The sequence below is a fragment of the Pongo pygmaeus genome, chromosome 15, assembly GCF_028885625.2.
Source record: "Pongo pygmaeus isolate AG05252 chromosome 15, NHGRI_mPonPyg2-v2.0_pri, whole genome shotgun sequence".
Lineage (NCBI taxonomy): Eukaryota > Metazoa > Chordata > Mammalia > Primates > Hominidae > Pongo > Pongo pygmaeus.
Window position 1 is genome coordinate 22,726,205 of NC_072388.2, and position 22,479 is coordinate 22,748,683.

A 22,479-nucleotide genomic window follows, 5' to 3' on the forward strand; every position below is an offset into this window, starting at 1 on the left:
AATGAAAATGAAAATGTTCTTCAAAATGAGAGAATGGCTGGCTGTTTGTTAATGAGAAAATGGGTGCCATGGCACAATAGATTTCTACCTTCCTTATTCCATCTTCTATAAAACTGTCAGAAATTCCAACAACACTTATAAAACCATGTTTATAATTTTTAGGCATACATTTTTATGTGTGGTGTTTTCTTTTGTTTTGCTTTTCCTTATGGTTGATTTTTCTTCCACCACTCCTCTAACTCACAGCTTCCAATACTCCTTCTCCGAATGCTCTGTTCATTTTGGTTTTATAAGGAGGAATCCAAGATGTTCAGAAAGTCTTTGCCTATCATAACAAAGTGAACCAGGATTTTCTATTTAATTAATTTTAAATTAGTTTTTCACTTCTTCTTCTATATAAGCATCATCTTTCACTCCCCCAGTGACACTGTAAATAGGGCTTTATATTGGGAAGTAACACACTTGTCAGGTGTTGCATATTAAATCTCTACCAGTTGGTTATTCTGTGCATATGTTTTCAAAGATAAAAATATGAGTAAATTTCTGCTAGGACAGTAGCTGCATGTTGGCTGCATATTGGAATCATATAGGGGAATTAAAAAAATTTCTGATGGCTAGGTCCCATTTCCAGAAATTCTGATTCAAGTGGTCTGGGTTATTGCCTTGACACTAGGAGTTTTAAAAGCTACTCAGGTGGTTTTAATGTGCAGCCAAGCCAGAGAACCACTCTGCTACGGTCTTCATAATGACTTTTAACTTTAAGCTCTTGTGTAGTTATGTCAAGTTGCATCAAATATGATGAGATCAGTGATGTCAGATCTGGATTTTGGTGGCCCCTATATCAAAATGATCCCTCTTGACCACCATTATCTGTTCCAGAAACAATTGTGTATTGGCTAAGAATTTATGATGTTTTTCTGATTATTTCCATTTCAAGGGCTTGTTTGAAAATCTAAAATTCCCTTATCCTTTTTGGACAAGGCAGTTTAAAAACGTTTATTTCTTTTTCATGCTAGGGACCAGAGTAATGTTGCCTAAACACAGCCAGGGTAATGTAATATTCTTTCTTATTCAAGCCCAGATGGTGGGTAGCTTGGTGACCATGGTTGCTTTAGCTACTTGGGGAATAGTGCTCAGGTATTCAAGCTGGTGTTTGGGATAGTACACGAACTTCTCTACAAACTCCATTAGTGGCTGTTCAAGAGGCTCATGAAACAATTTAAAGGACATGAAACATGAATGGTTGAAAGTATATAGAAAGAAACACAACAAAAAAAGATAATTTCAGGCCAATATCCCTGATGAACATTGATGTGAAAATCCTCAATAAAATACGGGCAAACCAAAACCAGCAGCACATCAAAAAGCTTATCCAACATGATCAAGTTGGCTTCATCCCTGGGATGCAAGGCTGGTTCAACATATGCAAATCAATAAATGTAATCCAGCATATAAACAGAACCAAAGACAAAAACCACATGATTATCTCAATAGATGCAGAAAAGACCTTCGATAAAATTCAACACCTCTTCATGCTAAAAACTCTCAATAAACTAGGTATTGATGGAACATATCTCAAAATAATAAGAGCTATTTATGACAAATCGATAGCCAATATCATACTGAATGGGCAAAACTGGAAGTACTGATTGATATTGATTCTTCCTATCCATGAGCTTGGAATTTTTTCCCATTGTTTGTGTCCTCACAATGTTTCAGAGAAGTTCACACACAGATCTACAAGGGGATGTATAGAAAAATTCTTATTGTAGCATGTTTTTGTGTGGATTCTGGATGCTGGAGGTAAAATAATTTGTCATAAATGGGAAGATGAATTAATAAAATGTGGCAATGCAAACTCTAGAATATTAGGCAACAGCCAATTTCTGCTATGAGGCTTACATAAAATATTAATTTTATTAATTAAAAATACATGCACACAGAATTCCAAGAATGGTGGTAATGAAGGGGTTTGGTAAAGATTCCCACAAGCAATAATTGTAAAAACTGGAAAGAAATATTTAAAATAAGTATTTGAAGTCACTGGAAAGTACACAAAGGAGGCAGAAATTTAGGAGAGTCACAGATGACCATGACAGATAAGAACAGCAACTTTGTGCTTTCTATTTTTATCTAAGAGTACACCATATCCCTTTACACTATGACAGAAAAAAGTTGTAGCATTATTGCCTTGAGAGAGCAAAGGACAGAATTTAGGGCTGGTGGAGCAGTTGGAAATTTAAGGAGAGGGGAATTCTAGAATTCAGGGACCTATAGAAGGGGTAAGCCCCCAAATTTGAATGTGAACTATGTCTTTTTCCTAGCTGATCACAAAACTGCATATGGCATGGGGAAGACTGTATGGGGTGAGGCTACATAACAGCATCTAAACAGAAATACCAGCTGCTGCACTTCACAAGGAAGACACAGTTTATAGTCTTGAGTCCAGGCAGACTAAGTCTTTACCTGATGACATGGTTTAGATTTTTGTCCCCACTCAAATTCTATTTTCAGTTGTAATCCCCAATTACAATTGAGGTGGCACCTGGTGGGACCTGGATGAAGGAGGGGCCTAGCAGGAGTTAATTGGATCATGGGGGTGGATATCTCATAAATGGTTTAGCACCATATCACTTGGTACTGTCCTCATGGTCATGAGTGAGTTCTTACAAGATCTGGTGGTTTAAAAGGGTACGACACCCCCTCCTGCCTTGCTCCTGCTCCCACCGTGTGAGATGCCTTTCTCCCTGTTTGCCTTCTGCCATGATTGTGAGTTTCTTGAGGCCTCCCCAGAAGCCAAATAGATGCCAGCATCGTGCTTTTTTTTTTTTATACAGCCTGTTGAACTGTGAGCCAATTAAACCTTTTTCTTTTATAAATTACCCAACCTCAGGTATTTCTTTATAGAAATGCAAGAATGAACTAATACAGAAAATTGGTACCAGGTACAGGGTGTTGCTATAAAGATTCCTGAAAATATGGAAGCAGCTTTGGAATTGAGTAACAGGAAGAGGTTGGAAGAATTTGGAGGGCTCAGAAGAAGACATGAAGATAAGGGAAAATTTGAAACTTCCTAGATACTTGTTGAGTAGTTGTGACTCAAATGCTGATAGTAATATTGACAGAGATGGCCAGGCTCATGAAGTCTTAGATGGAGATGAGGAACTTATTGGGAACTGGAGCAAATGTCACTTTTGTTATGCCTTAGCAAGGAACTTGGCCGCATTGTACCCCTGCTCTAGGGATTTGTGGAACTTTGAACTCAAGAGTGATGATTTAAGGTATCTGGTGGAAGACATGTCTAAGCAGCAAAGCATTCAAGATGTGTTGTTGCTGCTTCTGAAAGCCTGTGCTCATATGCATGAGCAAATAAATGACTTAAAGTTGGAAATTATATTTAAAGGGGAAGCAGAGCATAAAAGTTTGAAACATTTGCAGCCCGGCCATGTGGTAGAAAAGAAAAGCGCATTTTCAGGGGAGGAATTCAAGCAGGCTGCAGAAATTTGCATAAGTCAAAAGGAGCCAAGTGCTAATAGCCAGGACAATGGAGAAAAGGCCTGGAAGGCATTTCAGAAAACTTTGAGGCAGCTTCTCCCATCAACTTCTGGGGAAGCCTCAAGAAACTTACAATCATGGTGGAGGGCAATGCTTGTGTTTCCTGAGGACTAGCAGGCCTAGGAGGACTTAATGGTTTTGTGGGCCAGGCCCAAGGCCCTATTATCCTGTGCAGCCTCAGGACACTGCTGCATGCATCCCGCTGCTCTAGTTCTAGCCATGGTTCAGAGGGGCTCTCGTACAGCTTGGGCTGCTGCTTCAGAGGGTGCAAGCTGCAAGCCTTGGTAGCTTCCATGTGGTGTTAATCCTGCAAGTGTGCAGGATACAAGAGCTGAGGCTTAGGAGCCTTCACCTAGATTTCAGAGGATGTATGGAAAAGCCTGGGTGTCCAGGCAGAAGCTTGCTGCAGGGACAGAGCCCTTATGGAGAACCCCTACTACGGTAGTGGAGAGGGGAAATGTGGAATTGGAGCTCCATACTGAGTCCCCACTGGGGCACTGCCTAGTGGAACTATGAGAAGGGAGCTACCATCCTCCAGACACCAGAATGGTAGATCCACTGACAGCTTGCACCCTGCACTTGAAAAAACCGTGGGCACTCAATGCCAACCTGTGAAAGGAGCTGTAAGAACAGCCTTGGAGGCATAACCCTGCAAAGCCACAGTGGGGGGAGCTGCCCAGGGCCTTGAGAATCCACCCCTCACACCAGTGTGCCCTGGATGTAGGACATGGAGTCAAAGGAGATTATTTTGGGGCTTTAAGATTTAATGACTGCCTTCTGGGCTTCAGACTTTGATGGGGCCTGTAGCCCCTTTCTTTAGGCCATTTTCTCCCTTTGGAATGTGAGTATTAACCCAGTGCCTGTATGCTTATTGTATCTTGGAAGTAACTAACTTGTATTTTATTTTACAGGCTCATAGGTGGAAGGGAGAAGCTTTGTCTCAGATGAGAATTTGGACTTTTGAATTAAAGCTAGAATGAGTTAAGACTTTGGAGGACTGTTGAAAAGGAATGATTATATTATGAAATGAGAGAAGGACATGAGATTTGGGAGGGTCCAGGAGTGGAATGACATGGTTTGGATCTGTGTTCTCACCCAAATATCATGCTTAATTGTAACCCTCAATGTTGGAGGATATCAATGTTGGGGTCTGGTAGGAGGTAATTGGATCATGGGGGTGGATTTCTCATAAATGATTTATCACCATTCCACTTGGTACTGTCCTCATGACTGTGAGTGAGTTCTCTTGAAATCTGGTCTTTTAAAAGTGTGTGGCACCACCCCCCTCCAATACCTTGCTCCTGTTCCCACCATGTGAGATGCCTTGCTTCCCCTTTGCCTTCTGCCATGATTGTAAGGTTGCTGAGGTCTGCCCAGAGGCTGAGCAGATGCCAGCATCATACTTCCTGTAGAGTCCACAGAACCGTGAGTCAATTAAACCTCTTCTATTTATAAATTACCCAGTCTCAGGTATTTCTGTATAGCAATGCAAGAACAGACTAATAAATCTGAAGGAAAACCCATTTTCAGAAGAACATAACAGGATCAGGAGTCACTTAAGTGTGTCTCATTTTTAGCCCCAAATTACTAGAAGCATTAGTCTGTTCTTGCATTGCTATGAAAATACCTGAGACTGGATAATTTATGAAGAAAAGAGGTTTAATTGGCTTACAGTTCTGCAGGCTACACATGAAGCATAGTGCTGGCATTTGTTGCTGGTGAGAGCCTCAAGAAGCTTACAATCATGGTGGAAGGTGAAGGGGAGCCAGAATGTCACATGGTGAGAGGAGGAGAAAGAAAGAGAGAAGAGGGAGGTCCCAGACTCTTTTAAACAACCAGATCATTTGTGAACTAACTGATACTCACTTATCAGAAAGGCGATGGTGCTAAACCATTCATGAGGGATCTGACATGATCTAATTACCTCCCACCTCCCCCCACCTGCAACATTGGAAATCACATTTAAACATGAGATTTAGGGGGGCCAAAGGTCCAAATAATATCCTTAGATATGTAAGGAAAGAAAAAGTATGATTCATACTCAGGAAAATGGCAATCTACAGCCTTGACTATGAAGGGAAATGATGACAGATGGTTTCTCAAATCTACAGAGAGCAATGAAAAGTACTAGTGACAGTCAATATAGACATCTAGTTTGAAGCTATATAGTTGCAATGTTTCTATATTTTTTCTAAAATGAAAATGAATACCATAATCTTTATATTTTCCACTAAAAGGAATGCTGAGATATAGCTCAAAGACAATAAAAAAATTAACAAGGAAAAGTGGAAAATGTATTAGGCCAGGTGTGGGGCTCACACTTGTAACCCTAGCACTTTGGGAAGCCAAGGCAGGTGAATTGCTTGAGCTCAGGTGTTTGAGACTAGCCTGGGAAACATGGTGAAACCCCATCTCTAAAAAAAATACAAATAGTAGCCAGGTGTGGTGGTGCACACCTGTAGTCTCAGCTATTTGGGAGGCTGAGCCATGGGGTAGAGGTTGCAGTGAGCCAAGATTGTACCACTGCACTTCAGCCTGGATGACAGAGCAAGACCTGTCTCAAAAAAAAAAAAAAAAAAAAAAGTGGGAAACCTATTTGACAGAAAAGAAAGCAAGAATCTGGCAAGAAAGAAGCAAAATCAATGAGATAAATAGAAAACTAATCGCAAAATAGCAGATCTAAGTTTAATCATAATAATTGGATTAAATATAAATGGAATAAGCACTCTAATCAAGGGACAAACACCAATTATATGCTGTCTTTAAGTGAAACACTTTAACTACAAAGACACAAATAGGTTGATATTCAAAGAATGAGAAAATATCTCATGCACACTCTAATCAAAAGAAGTCTGTAGTGGCTTATCTGGTTGGGGACTGGTTGAGAACCAGGAAAGGCTTCTGAATGTGAAGAAACAGTGTAAGAGAAACCCAGGGATCCACACTCCAAAATGGTCTTTTATGATCTTGGCTATGGGAGAATCTCTTGATTCACTAAGGCCTCAGGCCTGACATGGGTAGCTGCTTAGAGATTGCACAGAGATATTGCTCCAGAAAGGGAACTCACTACAAAATCCCAAAGGCATCCGAGCCTACAACAGCTTCAGCTGGACACCATTTTCAACAGCCTAGATATTGGGGATCTACAGACATGGCTGCTGCTCCAAAAAGGGAGAAGGGAGACCAGGCACTCTTATACACCCCTGGGAGAGTCCCTACCATCCTGCTGTGTGCTGCTGTTGAGAATGAGACATGAGTGGACCATATTCTACACAGCTTCTTGCCCATACTGCTGCACTGGGGAAGGGGGCGTCTGCTCTGGTCCCAAGCTCAAGATGCCATTTTGAGAGTTTAATGCTGGGCTGCACCTCATCCTTGGGCTGAGCTTGGGCTCACGTGGCTGCAACCACCCCCCAGCCAAGGAACGGCAGGGAAACCAGCTGCTCCTACACTTATCTAGAACAATACCCACTTCCCTACAACCATGCTGCTGTAAGACTGAGATGTAAGCAGACCACACTCCTTACAGTTTCTTGCCCACACTGCCAGCCTGTAAAAGGTTTCACCTTCCCAGGTTGCAGACCCATGGTGCCATTTTGAGAGTTTAACACTGGCCTGTGCTCTGCCCTTGGGCAAAGTAAGCACTGACTTGGCTACAGCTTCTGCCCAGCTGAGGAGGGACACGGAAATCACGCTCTCCTACACATACCTAGGACAATACCTATCACCCTGATAAGGGCTGCTGTGAGACTGTGACTTCAGTGGATGGCAGTCTTCACAGCTTCTTGCCCATGCTGTTCATCTGAGGGAGGCCCTGCTGTCTCTTGTCACAGACCCACAGCCAACACCATTTTGAGAGCTTAACATTGGGCTTTGCCCTGCCTTTAGGCCAAGTTCAAGGCAACATGGCTGCAGCTGCCACCCAGCTGAGGGAGAGACAAGGGAGACCAAGCTCTCCTAAGCACACATAGTACAATACTCACTGTCTTTCTACAGATATTTGTGGGACTGAGGACTAGTCTTCCTAACCCATCACAGCTTCCAGACCACCAATATAGACCACTTGGATTTCAGTGCTCCATCACTGCTACTGCTATCACCCGCATTACACCAGTTGCCCAGGGGCCTGAGAACCTGAACATGCGCAAGCCCCTAACTCCCATTACTAGAACACTTTTAAGCAAGCCATCTGGAAGCCCAAGAATCAGCCCTCTGGGACACACTAACACCAATGCCAGAGTAAACTTCTCTGGGGCCTAAAAACAGGCACACTCAGCCCGCTACTGCCACCACTGGGGCTTGAAGACTGGCTCAGCTGGTGTCCAAGTCCTCAGCTAAACTTAACCACAGTCTTAACTAATAACTATACCTAAGCCACTGAGCATATCACAGATATCACTGATGCTGTGTACTGCTGAATAAGACATACAAAGATCACACTACCACAGGCACTCCAAATTAAAGCCAAAGTGTCCTGCTGCACATATACATCTTCAGAAAAAAATTGTCCCCTAAAAAAGCATTTCAAAAAATTGGAACAAGCTATATCAGATGCTCAGATGTTAATAGAAGGACACAGGATTTACAAAAGGTAAGGAAATATGACACACCAAAGGACCACAACAATTATCCAGCAACATATTCCAACCAAAAATAATTGCTCAATATTCCAGATAAAGAGTTCAAAATATTGATTCTGAAGAAGTGCAATGAGATGCAAGAGAAATCTGCATCAAACAAGTAAATCAGAAAGGTGTTCAAGAAATGAATGAGAAATTTACCAAGGAGATAGATACCTTAAAAAAAAAACGCATAAGTTCTGGAATTGAAAAGCTCATTGAAAGAAATAAAAAAATATATTTGAAAGCTTCAATAATAGACTAGATCTAACAGAAGAAAGAATCTCAGAATTTGAATACAGGTCTTTTGAAATAATCCAGCCAGACAAAAATAAGGAAAAAAGAATAAAAAATAATGAACAAAGCAGATGTTTGGGACTATATAAAGCAAACAAACTTAAAAATTATTAGTATTCCCAAGGAGGAAAAGAGATCAGAGTTTAGAAACCCTGTTTAAGGAGATAATCTATGAAAACTTCCCAAGTCTAGAAAGAAAGTTAGACACCCAGGTATAGGAGGCCTAGCAATCTCCATGAAAATACATTGCAAAAAGAACTTCACAATGGCATATTATATTCAGAATGTCTAAAGTCAAGGTAGAAGAAAGAATTTTAAAATTAGCAAGAGAAAAGCATCTAGTCACCTGTAAAGGAATCCTTATTGAACTAACAGCAGACTTTTCAGCAGATACCTTACACAGCAGAAGAGAATGATACGGTATATTCAAAGTACTGAAGGGAAAAATTGTCAGTCTAGATTTTTATTTTCTGCCAGAATAAGCTTCATAAATGAAGGAGAAATAAAGTCTTTCCCAGAGAAGCGAACACTGAGGGAAATTGTCACCACTATACCAGCCCTAAAGGAAATGCTCAAAGGGGTCTTAAACATGGAAACAAAAGGTTGATATTCACCATCACAGAAACAAATGAAAATATAAAACTCATAGGTCTTATAAAACAATCACACAAAGGAGGAAGAGAAAAGGATCAAATGGCAACATGACAGAATTTCATCAAACCACAAAGAGAAAAACACAGAGAAAAAAAGAAACAAAGAATTTATAAAACAACTTGAAAACAATTAACAATGACAGGAATGAAGCTTTACATATCAATATCAACCTTGAATGTAAATGGACTAAATGCTCCACTTAAAAGATATAGATTGGCAGAATGTATTAAAAACATGACTGAACTATATTCCACTTACAAAACTCATCTTACCAATAAAGACACACATAGACGGAAAGCAAAGAGGTGGAAATAGATATTCTACACAAAAGGAAACCAAAAGTTAGCAGAAGTAGCTATATTTATATCAGATAAAACAGACTTTAAATAAAAAGCAGGAAAAAAGACAAAGAAGGTCATCATATGATGATAAAGGGATCAATTCAGCAAGAGGATATAGCAGTCCTAAATGTATATGCATTCAACATTGGAGCACCCAAATTCATAAAACAAATATTACTAGACCTAAAGAGGTGGCAATACAATAATAGTGGGAGTTTCAACATCCCACTCACAGGACTAGATAGATCATCAAGACAGAAAATCAACAAAGAAACATTGGACTTAAATTGGACTTTAGACTAAATGGACTTATACAGAACATTCTATGCAACAACTACAAAATATACATTCTTTTCATCAGCACATGGAATATTCTTCAAGATAAACCACGTTAGGTCATAAAACAAGTCTTAACAAATTTTAAACAATTGAAATTACCTCAAGTATCTTCTCAGACCACTGTGAAATAAAGGTAGAAATCAATATCCACAGGAACTTTGGAAACCATACAAATACATGGGAATTAAACAACATGCTCCTGAACAATCACTGGGTCAAGAAAGAAGTTAACACAGAAATTAAATCTTTTTGAAACAAATGAAAATAAAAATGCTGTATACTAAAACCTGTGGGATACAGCAAAAGCAGTGCTAAGAAGGAATTTTATGGCATTAAATACCTACATCAAAAGTAGAAATATTGAAAATAAGCAACCTAACAATGCAAACTAGAAATGCTAGTTTGTCAAGGAACTAGAAAAACAAGAACAAACCAAACACAGAATTAAAAAGAATAACAGAAATAACAAAGATCAGAGGAGAACTAAATGTAATAGAGACCAATAAAAGTTTACAGAGGACCAATGAAACAAAAAATTGGTTCTTCAAAAAGATAAACAATATTGATAAACCACTAGCTAGACTTACCAAGGAAAGAAGAGAAAATCCAAATAAACACAATCAGAAATGAAAAAGAGACATTAAAACATACCACAGAAATACAAAGATCATCAGAGACTATTATGAACAATTATATGCTTACAAACTAGAAGACCTAGAGGAAATGGATAAATTACTGAAAACATCCCTGAGATTGAACCAGGAAGAAATAAAACTCCTGAACAGATCAATAGTGAGTAGTGAGATTAAATTAGTAATAAAAATATTCCAACAAAACAAACCCAAGACCAGCTGAATTCACAGCTGAATTCTACCAAACAAAGAACTAATACAAATCTTCCTGAAACTATTCCAAAAAATCAAGGAGTAGGGAATTCTTCCTAACTCATTCGATGAGGCCAGTGTCACCCTGATACCAAAACTAGACAAAGATACAACAAAAAAGAAAACTACAGACCAATATCCCTGATGAGCCTAGATGCAAAAATACTGAGTGAAAGACTAGCAAACTGGATTTAACAGCACATCAAAAAGATAATATACCATGATCAAGTGAGTTTTATACCAGGGATGCAAGGATGATTTAACATACACAAATCAATAAATGGGATACATCACTTCTACAGAATAAAGGACAAAACCATATGATTGTCCGAATAGATGTAGAAGAAGCATTAGATAAAATTAAGCATCCCCTCATGATTCAAATCCTCAACAAACTAGGCATACAAGAAAGATTCCTCAACATAATAAATGCCACATATGAAAAACCCACAGCTAAATGAGGAAAAGTTGAAAGCACTCCCTCTAAGCATTGCAACAAGACAAGGATGCCCACTTTCACCACTCTTATTCAACATGTGATATGGTTTGGCTCTGTATTCCCACCCAAGCCTCATCTCAAACTGTAATCCCCACGTGTTGAGGGAGAGAGGTGATTAGGCCACGGGGGGCAGTTTCCCCCATGCTGTTCTCATGACAGTGAGTGAGTTATCATGAGATTTGATGGTTTTATAAGGCAGTTTTCCCTGCTCTTGTTGGCTCTGTCTTGCCTGCCACCATGTAAGACGTGCCTGCTTCCCCTTCCACCATAATTGTAAGTTTCTTGAGGCCTCCCCCAGCCATGTGAAACTGCAAGTCAATTAAGACTCTTTCCTTTATAAATTACCCAGTCTTAGGAAGTTCTTTATGGCAGTGTGAAAATGGACTTATACAACATGGTGCTGGAAGTCCTCATAGAGCAATCAGGCAAGAGAAAAAAATGAAAGGCATCCAAATGGGAAAAGGGGAAGTCAAATTATCCCTGTTTACTGATGACATAATCTTATATCAGGAAAACCTTAAAGACTCCACAAAAAAAAAAAAAACCATTACATTTAATACATGAATTCAATAAAGTTTCAAGATACAGAATTAGCACACAGAAATCAGTAGCATTTTTATACACCAATAATAATCTAACCAAGGACCAATAAACAGAGCAATCCTATTTACGATAGCTACACAAAAAATACCTAGGAATAATATATTTAATCAAGGAGGTGAAATATTTCTGTTAGGAGAACTAAACAACACTGATGAAAAAAATTGTAGATAACACAAACAAATGGAAAAACATCCCATGCTTATGGAGCAGAAGAATCAATATCATTAAAATGAAAATGTTGTCCAAAGCAATCTACAGATTCAACACAATCACTATCAAATTATCAATGTCATTTTTCAGTGAATTAGAAGAAACATTCCTCAAATTCATATGGAAACTTAAAAGTTCCTGAATAGCCAAAGCAATCCTAAGCAAAAAAAAAAAAAAAAAAAAAAAAACCCAAAAAATAAAGCTGAAGAAATCATATTATCTGACTTTAAGTTATACTACAAGGCTATAATAATCAAAACAGCATGGTACTGGTGTAAAAGTAGATACATAGATCAATGGAACAGAATAGAGAACCCGGAAGTAAAGTTACATGCCTACAACCAACTGATGCTTGACAAAACCAACAAAAATATACACTAGAGAAATAGACACTGTATTCAATAAATGACGCTGGAAAAATTGAATAATTATATGCAGAAGAAGGAAACGGGATCCATCTTGAGTTATCATATGCAAAAGGTAACTCAAGATGGATTTAAGACCTAAATGTAATACCTGAAATCATAAGAATCCTAGAAAAAAATGAGAAAAAAACTCTTCTGGACATTGACCAAAGCAATGAATTTATGACCAAGTCCTCAAAAACAAATGCAACAGAAGTGAAAATAGACATATGGGTCTTAATTAAACTAAAAATCTTCTCTCAACAGTAAAATAAACAATCAACAGAGTAAACAGACAACCTATACAGATGGGAAAAAATATTTGCAAACTATGCATCTGTTAAAGTGCTAATATCCATAATTTATCAGGGACTCAAACAGCTCAACAAGAAAAAAATCAAATAACCCATTAAAAAGTGGGCAAAAGACGTGAACAGACATTTTTCAAAAGAAGACATACAAGAGGCAAACAAACATATGAAGAAATGCTCAACATTACTAATCATCAGAGGAATGCAAATTAAAACCAAAACAAGATATCATCATACATCAATCAGAATGGCTATTATTAAAAAGTCATAAAACAACATATGTTGATGAAGATGCAGAGATAAGGGAATGCTGATACACTGTTGGTGGGAATGAAAATTAGTACACGTCTATGGAAAACAGTATGAAGATTTCCAAAAGAACTAAAAGTAGAACTACCATTTGATCTTGCAATCCCACTATTGAATCAGTACTGAACCAAAGGGAAATAAATCATTATATAAAAAAGATAAGTGTACTCATACATTTATTGCAGCATTATTTACAATAGCAAAGTCATCAAATCAACCTAAGAGCCCATTAGCAGAGGACTGGATAAAGAAAATGTATATACCATAGAATACTACTCAACCATAAAAAAAGTGAAATTGTAGCTTCTGCAACAACATGATGGAACTGGAGGCCATTATCTTAAGTGAAATAGATCAGAAACAAAAGTCAAAAACTGCAGGTGTTTTTACTTATAGGTGAAAGCTAAAGAATGGATATACATGGACATACAGAGTAGAATAATAGACATTGAAGACTACAAAAGGTGGGAGGTTAGGAATGGGGTGAGAGTTGAAATATTGCCTATTGGGTACAGTGCTCACTATTCAGGTGATGCATATGCTAAAAGCCTGGATTCACCACCATGCAACATATGAGTGTAAGAAATCTGCACTTGTAGTTCCCAGATATATTTTTAAAATTCAATTAGGTAATTCACCATTTTAATAACATAACACAGTAAAACCATATGATCATTTCAATAGTAGCCTCCCCTGCCACCCAGCCCCTCTTACACCTTTTAATCCTGTATCGTATCCCACATTTGTTTTGAGCCAGCTTGGAGACTCTCAGATACATCCTTATTAGCTATTGGCTCCACACTCAGGGACTTTCCTGGGCTATTGTTTCTTGGATGGTGCTAGGAATTCCCAGGAAATCCAGGACCAGTTGTTGCTCCTTACATTCCATGAGCATGAGCTACTGTCAGCACAAAGTTGTCTTGTACCAGGAAACCCCCATACCTCATCCTGTTTGGTTTGTTTTTATAGAACTTTCCATCGCCATGTAGGGTGAGGAGTGTGGATTGGCTTCTTTGCCCCATTTGATCTCCCCCAAAGAGAAATTTTATCTCTGTGTCCACAGAACACAAAAGACAGAAATTCCCTGTGGCCTGAAAAATGGGTCATTAAAAGGTTGGAATGGTCTGTAGCAGTCTTCAGGGAATCCAGCACACTGAGATTGAAGCTCCTGGCTTCTATGGGCATCATGGCAGGCTTAGAGCATGACCCGACTCCTTCCCTAGTTATCAATCTCTTTCTGTAGATATGAAGGAGCTCAGTCATTGCTCTGGGTCAAATATACTTCAAATACATGTTAAGGGAAAGGCATCTATCTTCAAAATAGACCATCCTGGAAAATCTGGAAAACACTCTAACCTACCGTGGTTGCTACTTTGTTCAAAGATTTTCAGACCCCATGTCCTGCTCACTTCCAGGATAGGGCTGTCTTTTAATACCTAAACATGATACACTGTTGGGGCAGAATACTCTGGCTTCTTTCTCCCTCATCCTCAGTCAGGCATGTAATAAATACTCTACTGGATACACAAATGAATAGTCCTAAGGTGTGCTGTGTGTTCCACAGCTGGAGAAGAGAGTTTCTAATGGAATCTGAACACCAGGACAGATTTATTTTCCTAAGGCACTCAGCCTTTGGGATAAAGAGGAGAGAGGACAAAGGACTGCAGATCAGAGTGAGATGGGACAATGGGCTGGAAGTGGTCTTGTGGGGGCTCATCTCCATCAGGCCAGGAAGCAGTGATGAGGCAACACTTTGCTGGTTCAGTTAGGGTCTGGCTTCTGCCCTAGTAGAGCTGAGTGGTTTAGCAGAACAGAGAAAAGGTGAGGGTGATGTCTAGGAATCTGAGTATAAGATATCTCTTCCAGCCTTAATCCAGATGATAGCTCCTGGAATAGAGCTGCCCGCTCTTGGGTTTGGAGAATGGGAATTTATAGCCCTTATTTTCAGCTGTACTTTTCTACCAGAATCATGTGCCACCCTAATTAGAAATCACTTTTCTGGTCAAGGTGGATGAGTCATGAAAATGATATGACCCATCATTGCCCTTTGGGAGAAATTTTTGTTTCTGTCTTTTCAGAGTAATATCTCTGCAATGGAGCTGGAGTTCAGTAAATTCCTGGGTATGACTGAAGTAAGATGGATCAGAGGTAGCCTGATTAGTGCACTGTGAAAGTACTAGTCTTCCATATGTCAAACCTCTGAGGGTGGGGATGGTCACTTACCTACATTAGCCCCAGAGGGAAGAGGAAAATCTAAGAGGATCAGGAACATCAGCATATTTTCTATAGGCTGCTTAGTTCAGGAGTGACCTGTGCCTCCTTCTTCCAGGTTTTTCAACTCAACAGGTAAAGTGAGGAAGGGCAGGCTCAGTGACCATCAGTTTCTTCCTGGCCTATTGATTCTTAAGATGTAGACTTTCACCATGTGCCTCCTCCCTCCCACAGGAATGTCTGTATGGTTAGGGTGTTGCAAAAAACATGTTCTTAGGCAGTTGCTGAGTCGACATGACCACATTTACCAGGAGGAAGTCCTGGACTTGCAGATGGGATGAATGGGGTTCTCGGGGACTTTGGTGTTAGTCAGAAGTAGTGTTCTCTTATGTGGTTGAATTCTGGGTCTTCATAGAGCCTGAACATCTTACCACATTGCCTTGCATTTGTGATTAGCACCTGCCTACTTTCTGAAATATCATCACCTGACTCAATTCTTTTCCTTTAAGTTTTTTAAACTTAAAGTCTCTTTTAAACTAAAAGTCTCTAGAACTTTTTTGTTTAAAATAAATGCAAGAGGGCCAAACACTGGTCTCACCTAAAACACACCGGCAAGAATCTAGTCATCCATGACCTTCTTCGTACTGTTGAGTAGCAGTTTCAGGCAACTGCAGAATCTTGTGGAGCAACACTTGAGATTCTGCAGTAGAGAGAGGTTTCTCATTTACATGTACATGTCAGACACAGTCCTGGCCTTGCAGGTAGGGCCTCTGAAGTCTCCACATGGAACTGGAAGAGGCAGGGCTCAACTCAGAATCTTCAGATTTTCCATCTACACAGACTCTTTCTCCTCTGCTCCTCTCTTCTCTGGCCTTTGGTTGTTTGAAAAGGAAAATGGCTCAGTGTGGGTGAATGCGTGCGCGTGTGTGTGTGTGTGCATGAGAGAGAGAGAGAGGTTGACAGAGAGAGAGAGAGAGAGGAGAAAGACTTTCTCTTTCTGAAATATCATCACCTGACCCAATCCATCTCTTTTTTGCCTTAGCTGTTGGGTTGGAGGAGAAGTTCCCAGTGAGGTTTCTGTGCCTGAGCTTACCATAATTTTGTGACTTTCCATTCAAGTTGGTAAGGCTTCTAATGCACAAAGTCTGCATGTGGAAAAAGAAAGAATTGTGTTCTTTTGCATTGGTTTTCATTGTGCAAAACGCTTTCTTGCCAAAGTTCTGCTGATGAGGTTTACTCAATAGGGAAGGTGCAGATTTGTTAGAAGTGGTGGGTCTGGCTTCTGGGATGGTCACCTTCTGGAGGTGAGTACCCTGGGGTCTGTAGAGACCTTTTCAGTAGGGCAGCAAAGACAAAGAGCTGCCTTGGAAGTGCTGACTGGCAGAGAAAGACCTGAAGATGAGATGAATGCCCTTGGGGCTTCCTGGGGACTGAGTCCTGAGACTGGGCAGTGCTCTGAGACTCTAAGTAAATGCCACAGGGAGGAAGGGCTGAATGGGGGACTTTTCTACTAGCAAGTATTCTTTCCATTTGTCAGTGCAAACATTTAATAATGAGACTGTTATCCCCCAGAGTATGCCAGTAATAGATAATTCCTATGGGTAGGCAGTTAGTAAATACAGAGAGAATGACTGAGGATTGTTAAAGATGTATTATTGATTAAAATTTTGTTGATAAATGGCTTACACCGAATATTAGACAAATAACTTTCTGATAAGAGATATACATAAAATAATGGTCAAATTCACCAAAGCATTTCTGTATATAGCCTGTTGGATTTAATAAAATGTCTGTTCAGGGATTATTTCATTTAAGATTAGGAAAACTGCAAAAATTCAGATGGTAAATGTCACACTGAAAGGAGTAATTAACATTTCTACTTACCTGGGAAAACCTCCTGACTGATTCTGTGTAGTTACTTTCAGAAGGTGTTTAAAGCTTAATTTTAAATCACGTGATTTCAGTAATCTTTTGTTTGAATATAATATTGATGTAGACAGTCATGGGCTAATCTTCAGGGCAAATGTATTGTTATTTAGGTCAACATTTTGTGAGGTGTTTTATATACCTTCAGAGTATCAAAAGTTCTGAGACAGATCTTCATCACATTGGTGAGGAAAATGCTGGCTTATAAGTACAGCAGGGTTGGTATAGTGTAAGGAAGGGCTATAAACCAGAAAGTGACTGAGATAGGTCTCAATCTAAGAGAAGTTTATTTAGCCAAGGTTGAAGATGCACCTGGGGAAAAAATAGAAGCCACAGGAGCATTTATGACCTGTGCTTTTCCCTAAAGGGTTTTAGGAACTTCAGTATTTAAAGGGGAAAGAGCAAGCAGGAAGGTAAAAATGGGAGAGAGAGTAGGACTTCAGGCAGATGGTTATGTTCTTGTGAGGTTCTGATTAGCCTCAGTAAATCTACATCTTACACAAGATAAAGTAAACATGTGGAAAAGCAAGTAGAGGAAATGAGGTGATGCCACAGGATTGTGAATTATAGCTGTTTGGAAATAAATAGAAAGCAGTTTTTTTTTGTTTTTTTTGTTTTTTCCATGGGTCAGTTCCCAAGCTTAACTTTCCCTTTGGAATAGTGAGGTTTGGGTCCTGAGATTCTATTTTCTTTCACAAGGTTTAGGACAAGCATGCTGGCTGGTGATGGACGCTGGGGTTCTTCCATCCTCGGCTATTGTGATTAGTGCTGTTACGAACATGGGTGTTTGTTAGCTATTTTTAAAGAAGCAAAATCTCTTTACTTTTTCTGTATTCTAGTGCTTGTATTAATGTTTTTGCATTTAGATCTGTGATCCATTTGAGGTTTATTTTGAAGTATGGTGTGAGGAATGTATCCACTTATAGCTTCCAACCCCTCCAAATATCTATCTAGTTGTTCTAATGCTATTTAATAAAAATCCATTTTTTCCCAGTGATTTGAGATGCCACCTTTTTCACCTACACTGAAGTAGGTCTTTTTTTTTGGAATTTCAGTTCTGTCTTTTTGGTTTGCCAGTCTCTTTTTTTTTTCTTGGAATGGGGTCTTGCTCTGTCGCTCAGGCTGGAGTGCATGGTTCACTGAAGCCTCAACCTCGTGGGTTCAAGTAATCCTTCCACTTTAGCCTCCCAAGTAGCTGGGACTACAGACACATGCCACCATGCCTGGCTAATTTTAAAATTTTTGTGTAGAGACAGTGTTTCCCTGTGTTTCCCAGACCTAATCCCCAATGTGATGGCATTAGGTGGGGCCTTTGGGATGTGATTAGGTCGTAAGAGCTGAGCTCTTTGAATGGGACTAAGTCCCTTGTAAAAGAGACATCAGAGAATTCCCTTGCCCCTTTTACCATATGTGGACACAGGGAGAGGATGGTTGTCTGTGAACCAGAAAATGGGCCCTTATTAGACACTGAATCTGCTAGTGACTTGATCTTAGACTTCTTAGCTTCTAGACCTGTGAGAAGTAAATTTGTTATTTATAAGCCACCCAATTTGTGCTATTTTGCTGTAGCAATCCAAACAAACTAAGTACTGAATGACGTTTAATGAACAAATGAGGAATTGGTTATTTATACTCTGTGGATGTTTATTAAGGCTCTGGCAACACTGTGGAGCTGGCCTGTGTCCCCGAGAAGAAGAGTCAGTCACAGGGGGGTCTCCATCTGATCCAGCAGTTTGAAGCTTCTCATTGTTCTCCTTATCCAGGGCAGGAAACTTGAGACCCTAGTGAAGACTTCTGGAGGAACCCCTGACGACTTTCCATAGGAGACGATGCCGTGGGCAACATTGTTACACAGCAGGGGGCCTCCGGAGTCGCCCTGTAGGTAGAGAGGGGGAGGGAGACTAAGACAGGCCTCCCTGCTCCTGCTGCCCTGAGCTCCGGGCTCTCAGGGAAGGCAGGGGTGTGTGGGCCCCTTCAATTACTGGGTGTGTGTGAGATGGAAGATCGGTGGGGTGCAGGAGCCAAGCCTCTGGATCTTTTCGGTCGCTGGACTTCAGCTCAGCCTTAGTTACTGTCTCCAGCCCAATCTGAGTCAAGGTACCTCTCCCTTCTCCAGGAGAATGTTGCCTATGTATGTGTTGTGGGTCTTCTTCCTATTCCCCCAGAGACCAGGTTGATGGGGAAAACAATCCCCAGCCCACCCTGGTCTGGCCGCCAGGCTCAGGCTGTGGGGATGGAATCTGTTCGCACTGCCTGGCTCTGCACCGGCCCCTCTCTCCCGGAGTGTGTTGGCCAATGCCCATGCCTTACCTTGAAGGCACCCTTCCGTTCCCGCCGGTCCCCCACACAAATCTGCGTTCGGGGGTCGTAGAAAGGGAAGATGCGGCGGCACTGACTATCCCTCTGCACTCTCAGCTGCACCTCTCGGAGTGTATCTGTTCCCCTCCTCATGCTGACCAAGCCCCAGCCAGCCACAGTGCACCGCGTCCCGGGTCTCAGTCCCTCCTGGGCTCTAGGCAGAGCCACTGGGTTCACGTTTCGATTCCGTCTGACTCTTCTGCTCAGCTGGAGGAAGAATGTAGGCGTTGCCGCTCAGCTGGGGCCTCCAGCCAAGGGTCAGGGGTCGCTGGTGCAGTACACATCCCATGCCCTCCCCGCCACCCCGGAGCCTTGCCCTCACTTCCTCCTCCATTGTCCCCGGACACACTAGGAAGGAGCCAGAGGGCCAGGTAGGTGGTACCTGCAATAACATGATGTCATTCTGGATGAGCTGCTGATTATATTGAGGGTGGCGGATGGCTCTGCGCACAGTGATGTGTTGCTGGGTGCTTTCCCGTCTCCGGACATTGTGGGCGCCAAGAGTGACATTTATATCGCTGCAAAAGCAAGAGGTAGGTCTGGGCTGCAGGAGCTATGGTCCACCAGCTCTGCAGGGTAGGCGGACAGCACGGGGAGGGCAAGACTGCAGCTAACCAGGATCGAGGGGACGGGAGGGCTCTGGGGCTCAGCTGTATCCTCTTTCTCAGCAGCTCTGAGCTAGGGATGACAGGGTGGTAGTTGCCTTCAGGTTTGCTCCCCCAGATTAAATTGATAAATAGCCTGAGTTTATATTTTGAGCCCCAATATGTGTCTTCCATCTCTTCCTCTTGCTCTTTTTGATCTTATCCTCCTTTCCTCCTCATTTACACTGGCCTGTTCCCTCCCGCAAAGACTCACTTGGTCTCTCTTTCACCCTTTCATTGCTACAACTCTTCTTTCAGATGGCTCTTCCTCCGATGAGCTCCCCAGGGCTGTGTTCCTGGCTGCCCAGGAATCTCCTTAGCTCCTCACCTTCCCCAGCAGTGACCTGCTGTCAGCACAAAGTCTTCTCGCACCAGGAACCCTCCGCATCTGCTCTGACCTGCTGGACTCTGGATCTGAAGATACGCCATGTAGGGGCGGGAGTGGGGCCTGCTCTCCCGGCCTCCGATGATCTCCCCTGGAAGGAAGCATTTGGCACTTAGCTCTATGCTTGCTGAACCTGCAGTGTGGGTACCAGATAGGTGGCTCCAGAAAGGCTGGAAGATGGGGATGGCAGGAGAGAGGGTGCAGGAGAGGGAGGAGATGGTGCTGAGGGTTGGAGTCTATGGGGCAGCAGATTGGGAGGGGGCTCCAGGGTTCTACAGGAAACACTGCTGTCTTGAAAGGAGGCCTTTTCCCCATCCTAGGCCTCAGCTCCCTCCTCCTCTCCAAAAGAGGGAGAACAACCCTTGTTCCAGGCAAGGCCAGCTTCAGCCTCAGGTATTGAGGAGAATGCTTTGCTGTAAGTACAGGATTGTTCCTGAAGTTCCCTTATACTTTCATCCTCATAGAGCTTACCAGAGCCCTCTGAGTCCAATTCAAGACCACGTGGGACTGGTGTTTAAAAATCTAGACAAGAGCTGATGGTACTGTTATTGCTGTATTCTTACCTCCTAGGTAGGCTCTGATACATGCTGCCAAATTATTTATACAAAACATGTTTTTATAGCACTTATAGTGTGCGGGCAATTCCAAGACATTTAAATACTCTAACTTATTTAACTCTCATGGCAACTCTACAAGGTCGGTATTAATATTATTCTCATTTTATAGATGAGGAAACCGAGGAAATACAAATTCAAATAACTTGCTCAACAGTACAGAATTAGGATATACCAAGGCAATTTGGCTCAAGAATCTACGGGATGAGGTCAGGCCTCTGAGGGTGGGGATGGTCACTCACCTGCCTCAGCCCCAGTGGGTAGGAGAAAGGCCAGCAGAAGCAGGAGTGGCTGCATCTTTCCTGAAAGGCTGCCCAGTCAGTTGCTGCTGTGCTTCCTCCTCCTAGACTTTAAGGCCCTGAGAGAGGAAGGAAGGGGTGGGGACAGGGGATTGAGAATTCACAGTCCCATTCTCCTGCTACCATGAAAGGTTTCATCACCCAAGACTGCTCAGGAGGTTTGCCCACAAACTGCCGGAGATCTGGGTGAGACGGTGTAATCCAAGCCAACATAGTGAGCTCTTGTGCAGCTGCTAAGTCAGTGCCGAGAGCAGAAATAGGAACCCAGTACAACAAGGAAGGGGCTTGGGGCATTGTGTCCAGAACCCTCAATCCATCAAATTCCAGAATACTCCAGCAAAGCAAGAAAGCTGGCAGCTGCCCACTTCCTGTTTTCTACTCCTCTGGGATTAGAGCATCATTGCTTTTGAATTTCTGGGTTTCTCCTAATGAATGCAAGTTCCCTGGATTTCTTATCTGTATACACTTAATAAGTCTGGGACAAGGATGAATGAAAGGGTGTGGTGTGGTGAGGGATGTGGGTAAGAACATCAGGAAAAAGTTGAAGGGGGCAGAAGAGGAAAGGGTAAGCCTGCCTGCTTTCAGTGTTTGGCCCAAGACCACCCTGCTGAGACCCCTGTTGCTCCAATTTCTTTCTAGAAGTTGTCAAGTCAGATTGCGTAGGCACTCTCCTGAGGAGGTGAAGCATGTGGCTGGAGAAAGAAAAGGAAGAACAAGGCTCTGACAATCACAATTACTTTCTTAGGTCACTTGAGTCCTCAGTGAAAATTATGACACAATTGAAGACTTCTGCTTGCCTGCTTCCTACCCAAGGTTAAAGTCCTTATGTTCCAGACGGCTCCTTGCTTGCAGAAAAGGCTTAGTAATTTGGTTTTACTGGCAGCTGTTGTATCCTAGCTGGAAAATATCTAAGATCCCATTCCATTGGTGACATTAGAGGCCCATCAACCTAATCCCAGGAGTGAAAGCTTCTGAGAAGGAGGTACATTCATTGCTGTGCTACCTATAAAAGAATTA

General features: G+C 41.5%; 1 protein-coding gene across 1 annotated transcript; it reads right to left on the minus strand.

The window, feature by feature from the left end:
- Positions 1-18,745: 18,745 nt before the first annotated feature.
- On the minus strand, positions 18,746-21,487 carry CTSG (cathepsin G). The gene is made up of 5 exons (XM_054449085.2): positions 21,406-21,487; positions 20,493-20,640; positions 19,903-20,038; positions 19,473-19,727; positions 18,746-19,038 (listed from the first exon to the last, which is right to left on the minus strand). The coding sequence occupies exons 1-5, from the start codon at positions 21,458-21,460 to the stop codon at positions 18,865-18,867; spliced, it is 768 nt and encodes a 255-aa protein (XP_054305060.1). The 5' UTR covers positions 21,461-21,487; the 3' UTR covers positions 18,746-18,864.
- Between the last annotated feature and the right edge of the window lie 992 nt (positions 21,488-22,479).

Excerpts from the sequence above, each read along its gene's own strand:
- CTSG (XM_054449085.2), bottom strand. The coding sequence starts at position 21,460 with ATGCAGCCACTCCTGCTTCTGCTGGCCTTTCTCCTACCCACTGGGGCT. Across the intron at positions 20,039-20,492 it reads GCAGGTCACTGCTGGGGAAG|CGATATAAATGTCACTCTTG; the intron begins GTGAGGAGCTAA and ends TTGCTTTTGCAG. Across the intron at positions 19,039-19,472 it reads AACGGAAGGGTGCCTTCAAG|GGCGACTCCGGAGGCCCCCT; the intron begins GTAAGGCATGGG and ends CTCTACCTACAG.